The sequence below is a fragment of the Nannobrachium achirus genome, assembly GCF_963921795.1.
Source record: "Nannobrachium achirus genome assembly, chromosome: 9".
NCBI classification, from domain to species: Eukaryota; Metazoa; Chordata; class Actinopteri; order Myctophiformes; family Myctophidae; genus Nannobrachium; species Nannobrachium achirus.
In genome coordinates, this window is record NC_137818.1 from 37708702 (window position 1) to 37723855 (window position 15154).

Below are 15154 nucleotides of genomic sequence, written 5' to 3' on the forward strand. Positions count from 1 at the left end.
ATTAATCCCCTGTTTGTAGCTGCGAAGGATCTCTGTGCAAAGCCTCAATCAGTGTTGCTTCACTCACTGACAGGAAAGAAAGTGGAAGCTCCAGGAAGACTTTCCAGTCTGAGGTTCAGGTTTCACACCTTCCAGCCAAGTCACCCAACAGGTATTTTCAGTTTTCGCCACCTAGTGGCGGAAAAAATTACCTCTGGGAACTCAGATTGCCCAACAGGTAATACACGCCCCGTAAGCCTGGCATGTAGGCCTACTTCGCCGTACGACGTGTCGTGCACCGAAAATAGTCGATCTACAAAGCACACAGCGTATCTCGTGTGGTGCATTGTGATCTTGTAGATCGGTTATTTTCTGCACGCGACAACGCGATTGAGGTATGGACGGACGCGCGTTTCAACATGCAGGCTTAGCCAGAAGAACTGGACCCTCTTGCTGTTTAGTCATTTTTCCAGTTAAATATAGCCTATTCGGATCATCACCGGCTATTACAGTAATAAAGGGGATTTTCCAGACGTTATTTTATGGTAGGCTACATTCCCTGAAGGACAGGGATTCCCTTATAAAGTTTGAATCTTTGGTTTTTTACATTTAGCCTTGCCCTAGCCTGCCTATCAATATCCCTATTTCCAGAACATATCTAGGCTAATATTCCCTAACATTATTAACTCATAGCAGCAGCAACAGCATGCACCGTATCGATTTTGAGGTATTTGTATTTTGTAGGCTTTACTTAACATTTAGTAATAAATGTGAGAGTAGCCTACTTTTCCCACCACTGGTGAAGTGTAGCCTGTGTAGGCCTACTTACATGCACTGACATGACAACTAAATAATCCATGCACCTGCACCTGCTACAGTATGCTGTCGATCATGAATGGGAATCGATTTAGAATAACATTTCATCTGACCAGTAAGCAGTTGGGGGCTTTCTAGGTGCTAAAGTGAAAGTGGAGAAACCCCGAGCATTCGGAGAAATCACGTGGTCAGAATGATTATTTATTTCTAAGGGTAGCCTACTGGGAAATAACCCATTGCTCTCTCTCTTCTACACGCCCCATGGGAAGTTGTTCCTTGTTTATAAAAGCGAAACAGTTGCGCAGAGTAGGCTACTGAGCACCATCTGCTGCTGACTGAACGCACCGAAGAAAGCAAGCACGGATATTCATTGACCATGCACTCGCGGATTATAGCGGTGTTTATTTTCATGGTAAGTGAGCAATGCTTGGAATTAAATGTAGCAAAATAGGCAGTCTTGCTTTTAACTTAAACAACTGTTAAAAAAAGCTGAATCACTGATAGCCGTGGCCCGTTCATAGCCGATAGTGTTGTCATTTAGTTTTGCTTTATGTGTCACTTGTGAGAAGCTATTCTCACATGCATCGGAAAACAATGTTTTGGGTTCATAGTTAGAGGGCCTAGCTTATTATTGTAATAGGCAACGTTTTCTTTATTAGAAAAGGAATATCAAGTTCATATCTTTCAAGTTCATACTTTCACTTTCGTAGGCATTGCAGTGGGCGTGTCTTACGGGTGCCACTAAAAAAATAAACTTTTACCTAGAATCAAGCCATCTTATAAAACCTTTAATTGTGTGAAGAAAATAAGAATTAAATGAAAAATAACCGCTAATAAACAAAGGGTATTTATTAAATATTCAAATATATATTTTCACAGAATCAAAGGTTTTATGGTCATGGTTCACCAGGATCATGGATGGCTTGATGATTCTTAAAATAATTGATCGGCCTATAAATATTTTTGTAAAAGTCTATGGGACAAATTAACGTTTTTATCTTCTTCTTGGCACCACTCCACGCCCCACTGCAGAACACCTGTCCTTTTGATAGCAGAAAGCACGCATGCATGCATCCTTAAATTTGAAACAATTATAATAGCTGTAAAAAATGTTGGGGACTTTCCGCCACGCCCCTCCTTTCTGGCCGTTGAATGCGAGTCATAAACTTACTGTATCTGTCTGACATCATTTTTCAACAGGTGCTGCCTGTTGCTGTGTCCTCGTGTGACCCACTTACTCAATATAATGAGGAGGGCCAGTGTTGCAAAAAGTGTGGTCCAGGTAGGCTATTAACAGACTGTAAAGACTCAAGATTCAATTAATGAAACATTGGATTTGGTGTGACAAAACAATAATTATGCCAAGAATTAGGGCAACAGGTGCGGTTCTAGGAACAGACTTGTAGGGGGCCCAGCCCCTAGTGTTGGGACAATTGCAATTACATGTAATTGAATTATGTAATTTAATTACATTTTGCTGTAATTTGAATTACATTCATATTTGTGTGCCGCGTCAAGTAATTAAATTAATCTTTGGGTAATAGTTTTAAGTTTAATTACTCAATTATTTATTTTTTGTGACTTTTTTGTGGGACATATTTGTTTCATACACAGCACATGTCCATTCTAATAATAATAATAATAATAATAATAATAATAATAATAATTTAAAGCTATACTGTGTAAGTTGCTAAACTAGTGGTCAGTAGCGGTATTGCTTTTTTTGACCGTTTTTCGTTTTTCGGAGGTTAAGAAAACTTCACCATGTAAACACTGTAGCTGAGGGAGGCTACTTCCTGAAGAGACGGCAAATACGCTGTGATTGGCCGGTAGTGTATCATGTGTGTATGATCAGCGATGTGATTGGCCAACGTATACACAACGTATACAGATGATGCAGATGACGTAATTTTGCCGGGAAATCCCGCCCCTGTCATGGCTAAGTAGAAAACATATAAAGAAAAGGCTTTTGGGGCTGAAATTAACGGAGTGGGGGTTGTAAAACTTTAGCGATTTAATAGTTAAGACAATTTTAAGATATGTTTTATAAAAAAAGTTATATAGTATATTTAAAGTAGTTTGATAACTTTTTACTGTAATTTTGCAAATTAAATTTCTCCAGGGGTAATAATGTAATTGGATCAAATTGCTGCCATGGCAAATTACATGTAATTCTACAAATTACGCTTTCAAAGTAATTGACCCAACACTGCCCCTAAGCCACTGTCAAAGTGTCAATCTGCCATTCACAAAAAAAAAGAAGAAAAAAAAGTTAGCAGAATCTGTCTTGAGTGATTACTGGATAACAAACCATTACAACATTAATTATTACAACATACATTACATGATATCTACCTAACCTCCTGAGCCACGTAGCGATTTAGAAATGGAAGTGGATCAAAACAAAACTACACTGATGGGAAGTGAAATTACAGGGGATTTCTATTATGAGTATCAAATAAAGGGTCCAAAAAGCCCCTGCATACAAATACATAAGAGACAAGTCAAGTTGATTATGTCTATATTTCTGTTAACAGGGACAAGGATGGACTCTGCCTCCAGTAATTGTCAGGACCCTCTGTGTAAGCCATGCAAGGATGATGAGTACCAGGCGGGCTACACCACAGAGATAAAGTGTGAACTTCATGATTACTGCGACATCAGTGAGACTTCTGCATTGAGCTCTAAAACAAGGGTCTTCAACAGGGGGTCCGGGAGCCCTAGTCCTCAGAGTTACTACAGGGGGTCCTCCAAATCTTTGTGTGATAGAATTTTTTTTCACTTGAATCCTAGCGTCCATATTCTGAGCAGATCTACAAGCTCACAACGCCTCTATTTTCGGCAAAGAGCTTTGGTGTAGAGGGTAAAAAGAGCAGACTTAGAATAGTGAAAGGTCACGTTTATTAACTATTGACGGTTCAAGTGGTCAAATATCTGAAAACACAAATTGACATGAATCCAAAATACACTGATGATTGTGCTGCCAAACAATGAAACTATATGGAATCTATGAACAGGCCTGAAAACGTTGAAGACCCCTGCTCTAAAATATATCCAAGTATGAGCAGACCTCCATGGTTTTGAGAGTAAGCCTGTATTCATTCTTACAGATAAAAACAAGGAGTCTGTCAATCGGAGCAAGACAAGTAAAGGCAGTTGCAGGTGTAAGACAGGATACCACTGCGCCAGTGACGACTGCATAACATGTGACGCAGATACTATCTGTAACCCAGGACATAGGATTCAATCCAGAGGTATAACATAAATATGCAATACATATCATTGCTGTGTCGGGCGTCCAAAAATAACCTGTATGTCTTCCAATGGATCCAATTGACTTGTGGATCCACAAGTCAAGTGCTTGTGGATACTTTTCATTCGTTTATTGACATAAACCTATACAGACGTAAGCACTTTCAACCCTCTGTCCCTATTTTGGGCATGTAAATATTTTCACAAATGTTCAAGCAGATCTACAAGCTCACAACCCACTGCAACATGTTGTGAGACTGTACTACACAAGTATTTAAAAAAATATATATTTGTTTATCAAAAAACAAGAAGGTGAAATATGGATATACAAGCTTTCTGACCAACAGCAAATATATGCAACACTTACTGTATTATATAATGAATGCCATAAATTGCATTTTGTCATGCTTGGAAATCTAGGCAACCACATCCACGACACAGTGTGCCAGAAATGCCCTCCAGATACATTCTCCAATGGGACCTCGGAGAAGTGCAGGTGAGTGTACAATACAATTTACAGACTGTAGTATCATGTACATGTACAGTACAGAATCTGCCGTATTGGCAAAAGTCCAGTGTGACTTCACCTTTAGTCCCGTTTAGCATTTGCAAAATGTTGCTGACATTTGTTTGGTGATATATCCAGAGAAAATGATGACATGTCAGAGTGTATACTGGTTTCCATGGTCTGACCAAATTAACAAAATATATCACATGGAAAGAAATATGAAGAATAATGCATTCTGCTTGAATAACACATTGTAATTCTTTGATCATTCTATAGTTGTGCGCCAGGACATCGACTTCAAACACAAGGATCAGCCTCATCTGACACAATATGTGGTACGTGCTGTTCATACAGTAGATTTTCTGTCAAGTTATCCTTTTTGTTTTGCAGTTAGATGTGGGTTCCTATACAAGGTGAAACTAGTGTGGGTGATGAGGAAGTACAGTACGAGTTGGTGGAACTGAAACCTATTGTGGTTTCAGTGAGTCTAACAGCTCTCACCCCTTACATTACAGTGGTATCTGACCACAACGTTTGTGTTTGTCTCGCACCATAAGTAAGTAGGAAAGTCAAAGTAGCATCGGGAACCAACCGAGCCATAACCTCGCCTACCAGTCTTTCTCGGGAGAAAGCCTGGTGTTCGTTCACAACAGGCCGTTTGGTTTCCGCCTAAAGCGCGGAAACCACTAGAAGAAGAGGCGTCGCTTTGATTTGGTTCCCCTTGTTTGTTTCCCCAATCCCTATTAAAATGCTCCAGTAGCCTAGTGTAGTCTTGCCAGTCGCTAACAGTTGGACTAAAGGATGCATAATACCAAACACATTTTTCGAAAGCAAAATTACGCCGCATCAAGGGGTTTATTAGGTAGGCCCTAAAACGATGTCCTTGGGTGCAGGGGAATATTTTGGGTTAAAACTGAATCCGGTTGATAGTTCCGGCCAAAGTGTAGTCCATCTAGGACTACAACATGACGTAAAGTGGTTTCCGCTCCCGACCGGATCAAACCTCGTAAATTGAAGTGATCCCAGACTAACCGAGCCATGTGGCCCATACTGCCCTACAAAGCCAAAGTGCAGTTCACTAGGAGAGACCAAGCATCAGACAAAAATAGGTTTAAGGTTGTTTATTGAAAGACCGAGAGCCTGGTCGTTTATGGGTGCATCGCATGCGTGGCATGAGATGTGAGAGGATAGAGGTAGAACATAAAAGAAGAGGGAGGGAGGGTGGGTTACTGGAAACTATGTACGCCGCCATTTTTTCAATTTGGGTTTTATTTATACCACCGTGAATGGTAGAGGAGGAGATGTCGGCTTGGTAGGAGATAGGTGAGTGGTTGGCACGGGGTGGCATGGGTGGAGTTGCCAGTGACTGGTTAGAAGTAGTTGATTGGCCAAAACCGTTTGTTTTGTATTTATCATTTTTAACATGATTTAAACTAGTGAAAACAGCCGATCTACAAGCACACAACGCCTCGCAATGCGAGGCGTTGTGTGCTTGTAGATCAGCTGATCACTACTTTTGAGCGATGGCCATATGATGAAGTAGTGCTTTACTTGCGAAAAAAATGTGCTTTACTGCGAAAAAATGTACAAATTTGAAACTTGGAGATACAAGGTTTCTGCCCGACAACGACGATATAAGAGATATTGTACTAATCTGTTCATGAGGTAGTTGTTTATCCCCCAAAATCATGAAGGCTGATTTGAAATTAACACCTGCCAGTACCGCATTTGCGGTCATGGAACTGCTACATGGGTTAGGGTGTGTAAAAAAGTGTAAAAAAATTGTATGTAAGTAGTCAATGCTGAGTATAATATATACAATGTGATGCAACATATTGTGAGCTTGTAGATTGAATATCTTTGGTGAGTGAAACCACCAGCATGTGACGAAGTGTAAATCAGACTTGAAATGAACACTCAAGACTTTGCTGGATATTTCATTTACTCTGGGCTATCATTCACATACATAGGAAACAGAACAACACAGATTGCATTATTATATTGTGAATATTTCTCTCCTTTTCTGTCCTTCACAGTGAAGGATTCAACAGAGCAACAACATGTATACTGGATCGTTCCTCTAATCTGCATTCCGGCCCTCTTGATTGTGATTGGGATAATCATCTATAAAACAAGTGGTACATTTGAAATACTCTGCATTTACAGCATATTGTATGAATAAGTATGTGAATAATGATTTCAATGGACTAAATATGTTTTATTGTGTCCCTTTTGTGTGTGTTGTATATGCAGCGAAAGCAAAGGTCAAGGTAAATATTTATCTTGTTTTCATCTTGATTATGAGATTGTGCTGCTATGCATGTGCATGGATAATTGGCAATTAACTCAAAATCTTTCCTTTTCTAATTACCAATCATTTAAATGTTCATTAACTACCTGTAGTTGTTAATAGTATTTTACTCTCCAGGGCTGTGTGGAGTCATGTTGTCACAAAGCAGAGAAAGAGCCTGTCAGAGCCAACCCAACAGTTGAACTGATGACTGAGGAGAGAGAGCCACAGCAGGAGGAGCAAGACACCAAGACACCGGAGGAAAACCTTGAGGATAACGAGGAGCTGAGCCAATCTCTGATTTCTAATGAGGTGGCTAAGACTGAGAACGGAAACATGGTTGTACAGGAGGACGGCAAGAGTGAACTACTCTCGCGGCAAGAATCACAAACACAAGAATCAATGACTTCATATTAAGAATGAAACAGACTGGTTGCTCTTCTCCTTGTTGCCTCAATTTGTTTATTATTTGTTTATTATTATTATATTATGGCATGCCATGCCCAGGTTCGATTCCCAACAGTTGTGCTTCCAGCTTGGCCAGGCAGTGTGCTTGTTGCTGCAATATGAGACTCCTACTGGTTGTTCAGAGAGAATGTTCAGCAGGACAGGGAGCTTCTGCTCATGTTATGCTCACTGTCAGGTGAAAAGAACTGGCTGGTGAAGTTTATGTGTATCAGAGGTGGCACATGATGATGATGATGGGTGTCGTTTACACCCTCCACTGATCATTCAGGAAAGCACCTTTGCAATATATCTTTTTTTTCTTCTTTTCCTTCTCATTTGTTCAGAAAAAGTCCTGTCATCCAACATAAACCAGGAGCCACAGCATTTGTTAGTGTGCATTTTGTGAACTCTTTTTAGCTTTTTAGCTCAATAGTAAATTATGACATTGTAGTAATGTGTAATTGTACCACATTGTTTAGAGTAGACAAATCAGTATATTTAACACATTAACAGATATGTCATCAACATTTCATATATTTATTTTTTGAGATTAGCACTACTTTCACAAAATTATTCTGGCACTACTTTAACTTAGTGACAAACATTATTAGGTTTATGTTTGTCTTTTATTCACCCATGCTCTGTAATTTTTATATTATATACTTTATATATATTGCCTGAAAAAGGCGCTGAAAACATGCTTAACATTAAAAAAAAAAAAAAAAAAAATCTGATTTTGAGTGTGTGGAGGGTGCCTTTTATTGTTAATTGTGTTTGTTTCCTTATGGCCTAGCATCTTTCCAAAGTCTACTGGCAGATGAGCAGTGTTTCACTATTCTGTCTGATATTATATACCTAATAAAATAAATGTCTTGCTCAGATAATTCAGATAATTCTTAATTACTTCTGCCAATATTTTCTTCACCTGGCTACCTGTACTTGTTTTATGTTTACCTTTGTAAAATTATAATAATGGAAATTATTTGCCAATTTCAGAACATATTCATAATTGGTTTTGTGCTGCCTTTTTAATGCTTTCTAGTTAGGCTATTATTATTGCTTTCCTATTTGTAGTACATGAAAGAATATGGCAGACAGGTTCAACTAATTATGAAGGGCTCAGAGATTCTATGTGGTCGAAAATGTAGTAACGTCCTTTTTCCACAAGTGGGGGCTAGAGTGTCATTGAATAATCGTCAGCGCCAAGGCACTGCTTTGTAAGCTTTGTAAATAAGTATTTTGTATTGGAAACATCTACCATAGTGTCGTTACTTATTGGCACCCACTGTCGTTGTTTATGAGTTTTAAAGGCACAATCTGTATTTAGGTATAGGCTATAACATGGATGCCAAGTCTTACATCCTTCAAGAGTTTGAGTAGATTGAGTTGGCTATTAATGGTCTTTCTCACCAATCGTAGACGTAGCCTATGGAGACAGATTTGTTTCATATTCTTGCGAATACAGTTCTGATGTTGTGCCTAATTAAACAAACAAATAAATACATGCATTTATATAGCCTAAGAGATGTAGGCCTATGTCAATCGTGAACTATGCATGTTCCAGTTCATTGTTTTGTATTTTGGCATCATGGGGCCCTTTTATTTAAATTTGATGCCTTTATAGTCAAATGAAAACAGATTAAAAAGAAAGGTATAGGTTGTGCGATATTGTTGGTTAAAACAAAACGTTTTTGGTCGAAAAGGTCAAGGCTAGCCTATAGGGACTGTCGGTTATGACATCACCGCAAGATTCAGGGCTTAGCTCCGCCCACTTTGGCGGCCATTGCCATTGCTAGGTCTTGGATGCATCAAGATCAGTCTGTACTAGTTCTACTTGTTGAGCAAGCAACGATACTTTTACTTCAATTGCTCTAGGCTTTGATTGCATTTCAATAAAACCATATTTGATCAACATAACGATCACACACATTTTACTGTTTATAGGGAATGTTATATTATTATAAACCGATCTTTATTTCCAAAGCAATGGATGAATGTGATGGCTGTTCTGATCTGCTTGTGCTCTTTCTGCGCTCATGCATGGACAGATTTTAGCGTGATATCTTTTTATTGGGAGACAATAATGAGCACCAGCAAATGAAAGCAGACATTCCAGTGAATATGGACACGTTTAAATTTAAATTTTTTGATGAAAATTGACCGAGTAATGGCCGAGTCAAATTGCAAGTGGTCTTGGCAGTGGCCCAATAACTGGCTGTAGGCACCCTATGTGGTATAAAGTAATTAAGTATATTTACTTAAGTAGGCCTACACTTTTGTACTTTGCCAATATTTTTACTTCTTCTCCACTACATCTCTGATCCAAATATTGTAGGCCTGCTTTTACTCCACTGCATTTATTTCAAAACTTTAGTTAGTAATGCTAGGCCTACTATACTTTTGATTATTATTACAAAACATCATCAACCACTTCAGCATATACATATATTTTGACCATTTGAAAATAGCCGATCTACAAGCTTACAATGTTAGATCCATGCTATTTTCAAAAGATGTTTTGATAACTTGAAAGGGACATTCTGCACAATGAGTAGGCCTACTTTTACTGTTGGTACTTTAAGTACATTTTGATACCATTACCAATACTTATATACTTTTACTCATGTAAATTTTGAATAGGCCTACTGGACTTCGACTTGTAATAGAGTACACTTGCATTGATCAATCCATCTTATCTACAACCAGCGAACTGTCAATGCTGTTCTCCGGTCATCGCTTCCTTTTATCCAAGAGTCTTACAAGAAAGATAGCAACAAACATGGCGGGCGGAAGTGGCCGATTTTTGCAAGGCCCCGCCCAGTCCTCACCCCCTATAGAGTATTTGTTCAGTCAGATGGATCAACCTGTCCCTCCACCTCTTATAATGTAAGTAATGTAATCGTCTCGATATAAGCAAACATTTTCAGGTAGCCTATAGGCCTAGGTGACAACATTTCAGACAATCAGGAGAGTATAGGCTAATAAAGACTATAATGTATCAGCTTAATTTTTATAGTGTTCCAATTCCAATTTTGTCTGCTCATTTATTTGTGTCACTTTCCAATTTTTCACTTCCTGGCTGAGTTCTCTTTCTAATCTCCTGATTGGATAAAAGTGTCATCCCGACCTGAAAATGCATTTTCTGTTTAATAAAGAGCAGGAGAGACATGATGAAGACTCCTAGCACTGAATGCAATGATCAGAGATCTATTTAACACTCATTTTAACCAAAGCAAATCACTTTATACCCTACCTTTAAAGGTAAGAAAACACTTGTTATTCTACACTATGAATAACAAGTGTAACAACAATAACAACATATGTTATATTCACGAAAGAGACAATAAAAGCAGAAAGTTAATCTGCCCTCTGTATTTTTCTGTTCGCATGGATTTGAAGAGGTGAGGCAGAGACAGCTCTCTCATTATCTGGATTAATGGAGGAAGGGTGCTTTGAATTTAGAAAAATAGATAGAAAAATCCAAATATTTTAGAAAAGTTTTTTTTAACACACACACACACGCGCGCGCGCGCGCGTGCACGCACACGCACACACACACACACACACACACACACACACACACACACACACACACACACACACACACACACACAGTACACACACACACAATAAGACATGTAAAGTGTATCAGCCAAATGAAAATGTTAGACTTGACTTGGAACCATATTATTAAAACATATATTAGTGCTTTTGTTTGTTGGGACCAAAATTAGGCCTGCATCCCACACTTGCCGGGCCTAATGTGGATCAAATAACAACACAATTAAATAAATCCTGCACTTGTCAATGCCAGACCTTAATCAGGATTATATTGTTTGGGGGAGATATACTTTCTTTTAAATTGGCCTGTTGTGGGTTAATACTTGTTCAAAAATACTTTATATATTTTAATGGATCCCCTTGCATTCATATGCATTAAAATGGGCATGGAATATTAAGAATCAAAGCACTTTATGGACTGTGTGTGTGTGTGTGTGTGTGTGTGTGTGTGTGTGTGTGTGTGTGTGTGTGTGTGTGTGTGTGTGTGTGTGTGTGTCCCCCAAATGGTATGACTTTGCATGAAATAAATAATACAAAATCAAACAAAGTAAAATCAAACAAAATTCTGTCATATCGTTTGTTGTATTTTATTTGCAAAAAATATATAATTTACAGAATGGCAATTGAAAAAATACATCTAAATTTTATGTACAGTAACATACATTTTGTCTTTGGTCTCAAAATACTCTTCTTACTCTATTCCTTACCAAAGGTAAAGAATGATTCCAATGCCAGCGATTTGAAACGTTAAAGTGCAAAAGACGCTAATAATGTCAGAATTATTTTCATAGCCTACTAGTTCACAGAAGTTCGTGCATGTTATATGTAGGAATGTACAGCCCGTTCCTTGCAGCCCAGTCGGCCCATAGTCTACCAACTTCTGTGCTTGTTGGGAGATAACTGTTTTCTACGGGTTTTTTCACCGTCACAGACGTGGCAGTTTCTGCCAGGGACCATATCTTGGGCTTTTGGGGAGCTGTGTCTGCGTCTTTCATTTTCAAGTCAGATGGACTGTGCTCCAGGCCACCCTTGTCCGTTTTCATCGCAAGTACAAGCTCGCTGTCACTGGCCTCGCTGTGCTGTTGAGGTATCTCCAAACGTGCATCAACCGTCTTCGAACAGACCACTGAATCTCCCACATCGTCCCTGTCAACTCCATCGAGACCTTGCGGGTCGATTTCATCCTCGTCGTCCAGACGACTTTTCTGCAGTGAGCCTTCATCCTCATCCTCGCTGTCTTGCGCGTCATCCTCCTCGTCCGACTTGCCTTTAGAAGCCCAGCTGACCCTGTTCTCCTTCTTCAGTCGCCGCCTTGCGTTGGCAAACCAGGTGGACACTTGAGTAAGACTCATTTTTGTAATGATGGCGAGCATGATCTTCTCGCCCTTCGTGGGATAGGGGTTCTTCAGGTGCTCGTTGAGCCAGGCCTTCAGTGCGCTGGTGCTCTCTCGGGTCGCCACCTTGGCCACCCTGCTGGGGTCCTCGGTCGCCCCCGGGCGGTACGCTGGGTAGAACGGGGCTCCTCGGGCCAGCAGTGCCTGGTGGTAAGGAGAGGCAGCCTTCAGATCAAACGTGTTGTTCTGGAAAGGAAAGAATACAGCCATTAAAACCTTGAAGTTAAACCCTTGCGCACAAACCGCATGTGTGCGTAATTACGCACAGCATTATAGTTACAGTACATTCAATTCAAACTAAGATTATTAGGCTAAATGTAAAATGACTTTTATGACTAAACTATTGTGCTGCAGAGTTATAACACCAGTCCTCCTCATACAGTGCAGGTAGGCTATATCACGTTCCAAGAACCTACCATGTGTGCCATGTGCCTGTGGTGTGGATACGGGATGAAGTTGTATCCCTGTAGTCCTGAATAAGCCATTGGAAGCAGGTGATGCTGTTGCTGTGGCTGCACACCGGCAGGACATCCCAGCACCGGCAGCTGATGATGGTATCCAGTCTGCATGCTGATGTTTCGCTCCAGGAGAAAGTTGCCAAATCCAGATGGTGATGCGGGCATGTTTACGTCCCAGCTAGTCAGAGTGTGTGTGATGATGATCTGCTGCAGTCCCCGACGTGTCTTATATACACGCCCTCCAGTGGGTGAGGGAGGGGGCGGGGCCCGTCACCGCGTTGACTGACAGCTCCGTTCAAAAGAGCCACAGCTTTCACTGCAACAAATCCCATCAAAGCAGCTCTCCACTGTTCCTTTTAGACGTGTTCGCAAAGAGGCTCAACGTGTGATACTTATCGAAACACATTCAGGCCTTGAAAATATTGAAACTTTCAGAAGATTCACAGTTTCTCTCTAATAATTAGCTGCTACTCTCCTTGATATAGTCATAAACATGTCATAAACACTTGTCTGTCATGTTGTCAGATAATTAATAATAAATATATGTTTTAAAAGCCTACATTTTACACTTATCACGTCTACCAGTGGTTTTCAACCAGTGGTCCTTGAGGGGGTTACAGGTGATCCCCAAGTTGGTAACCAAATGGACTCTTTATAGATCTTTAACAGAGAGCGTAAAATGAAACCAAACAAGGGTCCATTCGGTTTCATTTTACGCTCTCTAGAGTTAAATTATTGTTAAACACCTGCATTACTTAATGTACAAGAAGTACACACAAATATAGAACGTAAAGGAATTGTTATTTTGGGTATAGGTATGGATATGGATAACAAAATCCTATAGGCCTACAATGGCAAAAAATGTATAGGCCTAGATAAAGTTTGGGGTCTGAGAGGCTAAATCTCATCATCAAAGGGTGGTCCGTGGATCAAATGCTGAATAAGTAATGGTCCTTGATATGAAAGGGTTTAAAACCACTGGTCTAGACTAGTGCAGTGACAGACTTGAGGGGTAGAACGATGCCTGTGATCACACAGGTAGAGCTGTTGTGTCTGACACCTATTTGATAGCCTATCTGTAAGTTTGTCCGCAAATCGAATTAATTCTCCGAATTACCACTAATTATGCTAATAAAGGAGGAAACGGTCTTCTCTGGCTCACTCAGACTTGGAAGCGGGCTGTTTGAGATAGGCCGACGATTTTAATCTTATCAATCTTCTTCAATCATCTGTGAGTTGTAAAACAATTTAAGTGGCTGGACGTCGAATTAGATTTAGCGATTTAGACAATTCAAAAGGATCTACAAAAAACAAATACGCCTAGACTAGGCTATAGACTACCTCACGTTTTATTTCAATAAAGTGATTTCATCGCCCTAATGATTTAGTAGCCCTAATAGGCCCATGGTAGATAGATTAGTGGTTCCCAAACTTTTTAGCCTGTGACCCAAAAGAGAAATTACATTTTCCCTGGGATCCAAACTAGTGAAAGTATAGCGGGTCTACAAGCTCAAAACGCTTTGTTTTGAGCTGGTTGTGAACTTCTTAATTATTATTATTATAATTATTTTATTTATTCATGGATTTCTTACATTTGTTTGTTTTAAAATGTATAAAATTATGTATTTGTTTATTTATTTATGTATTTATTTATTTATTACAAAAATAATCTATGATCTTTTTTTACGAAATTTTAATTTTGATTTGAGTCGTGATAAAAAATGGGTCTGTGTCTCTGTGACCCACAATTGGGTCCCGACCCACTGTTTGGGAACCAGTGATTTGCATGCATGCACGCATGAGTGGATAAGAACTGACCTGCCTTTAGGCCAACAACGCGCATAGGCCTACCTGTTTTTTCCTCTTTTCGGTCATTAATTCACTGAGCAACAACAAACTCCTTTACATATCGTTGTTTTGGCTAAACTAAAGCATACACTTTCAATGGCCCTCATTAACGCGGTTAGGTGAAACAGGTGTAGACTAATGTATATGTTAATTGTGAGATAACAGATGCTAATGTATACCAGGGGATTGTTAAAGATAGGATGAGATTACCGCTGTCATTCCACTGTCCTTTCGTGCGCTTCAAAAGAACCTCGGGTTATTATAATGAGTGTGCTATAGCTTATACAGCACATATTTAGCATATTATTCTATGTCATTGTAGTTGTAGTTGTTCTAATATTCTACTTCTTTAGTTACTCTTTCCCTAGATGATTGAATTAATTCCTTTATACTATAGGCTTGTAGATATACCCACACCCATATCATTATGATAAAACAATGGTCAGATCTACCCCATCATTTTCTCAAATAGGTTCAACAGAACATTCTATAATGCACAGTGCACAGAAACACCTTCACACAGTCACTACATGGTAAAGTTGAAATATAATTAAACTATAATAAACAAATAACAAATTAATGTAATGTTTTGAATAAAGCT

General features: G+C 39.3%; 2 protein-coding genes across 2 annotated transcripts; one reads left to right on the forward strand and one right to left on the reverse strand.

Moving 5' to 3' along the window:
• The first annotated feature begins 1091 nt into the window (after positions 1 to 1091).
• Positions 1092 to 8098, forward strand: cd40 (CD40 molecule, TNF receptor superfamily member 5). The gene is made up of 9 exons (XM_080733123.1): positions 1092 to 1207; positions 1996 to 2077; positions 3333 to 3458; positions 3906 to 4049; positions 4468 to 4543; positions 4832 to 4890; positions 6592 to 6693; positions 6809 to 6825; positions 6984 to 8098. The coding sequence occupies exons 1-9, from the start codon at positions 1172 to 1174 to the stop codon at positions 7260 to 7262; spliced, it is 921 nt and encodes a 306-aa protein (XP_080589249.1). The 5' UTR covers positions 1092 to 1171; the 3' UTR covers positions 7263 to 8098.
• A 3555-nt stretch (positions 8099 to 11653) lies between these two features.
• irx7 (iroquois homeobox 7) lies at positions 11654 to 12870 on the reverse strand (the record flags this gene model as incomplete). The annotated part of the gene is made up of 2 exons (XM_080732728.1): positions 11654 to 12433; positions 12664 to 12870. 2 exons carry the CDS (start codon positions 12868 to 12870, stop codon positions 11654 to 11656), a joined length of 987 nt encoding a protein of 328 aa, XP_080588854.1.
• Between the last annotated feature and the right edge of the window lie 2284 nt (positions 12871 to 15154).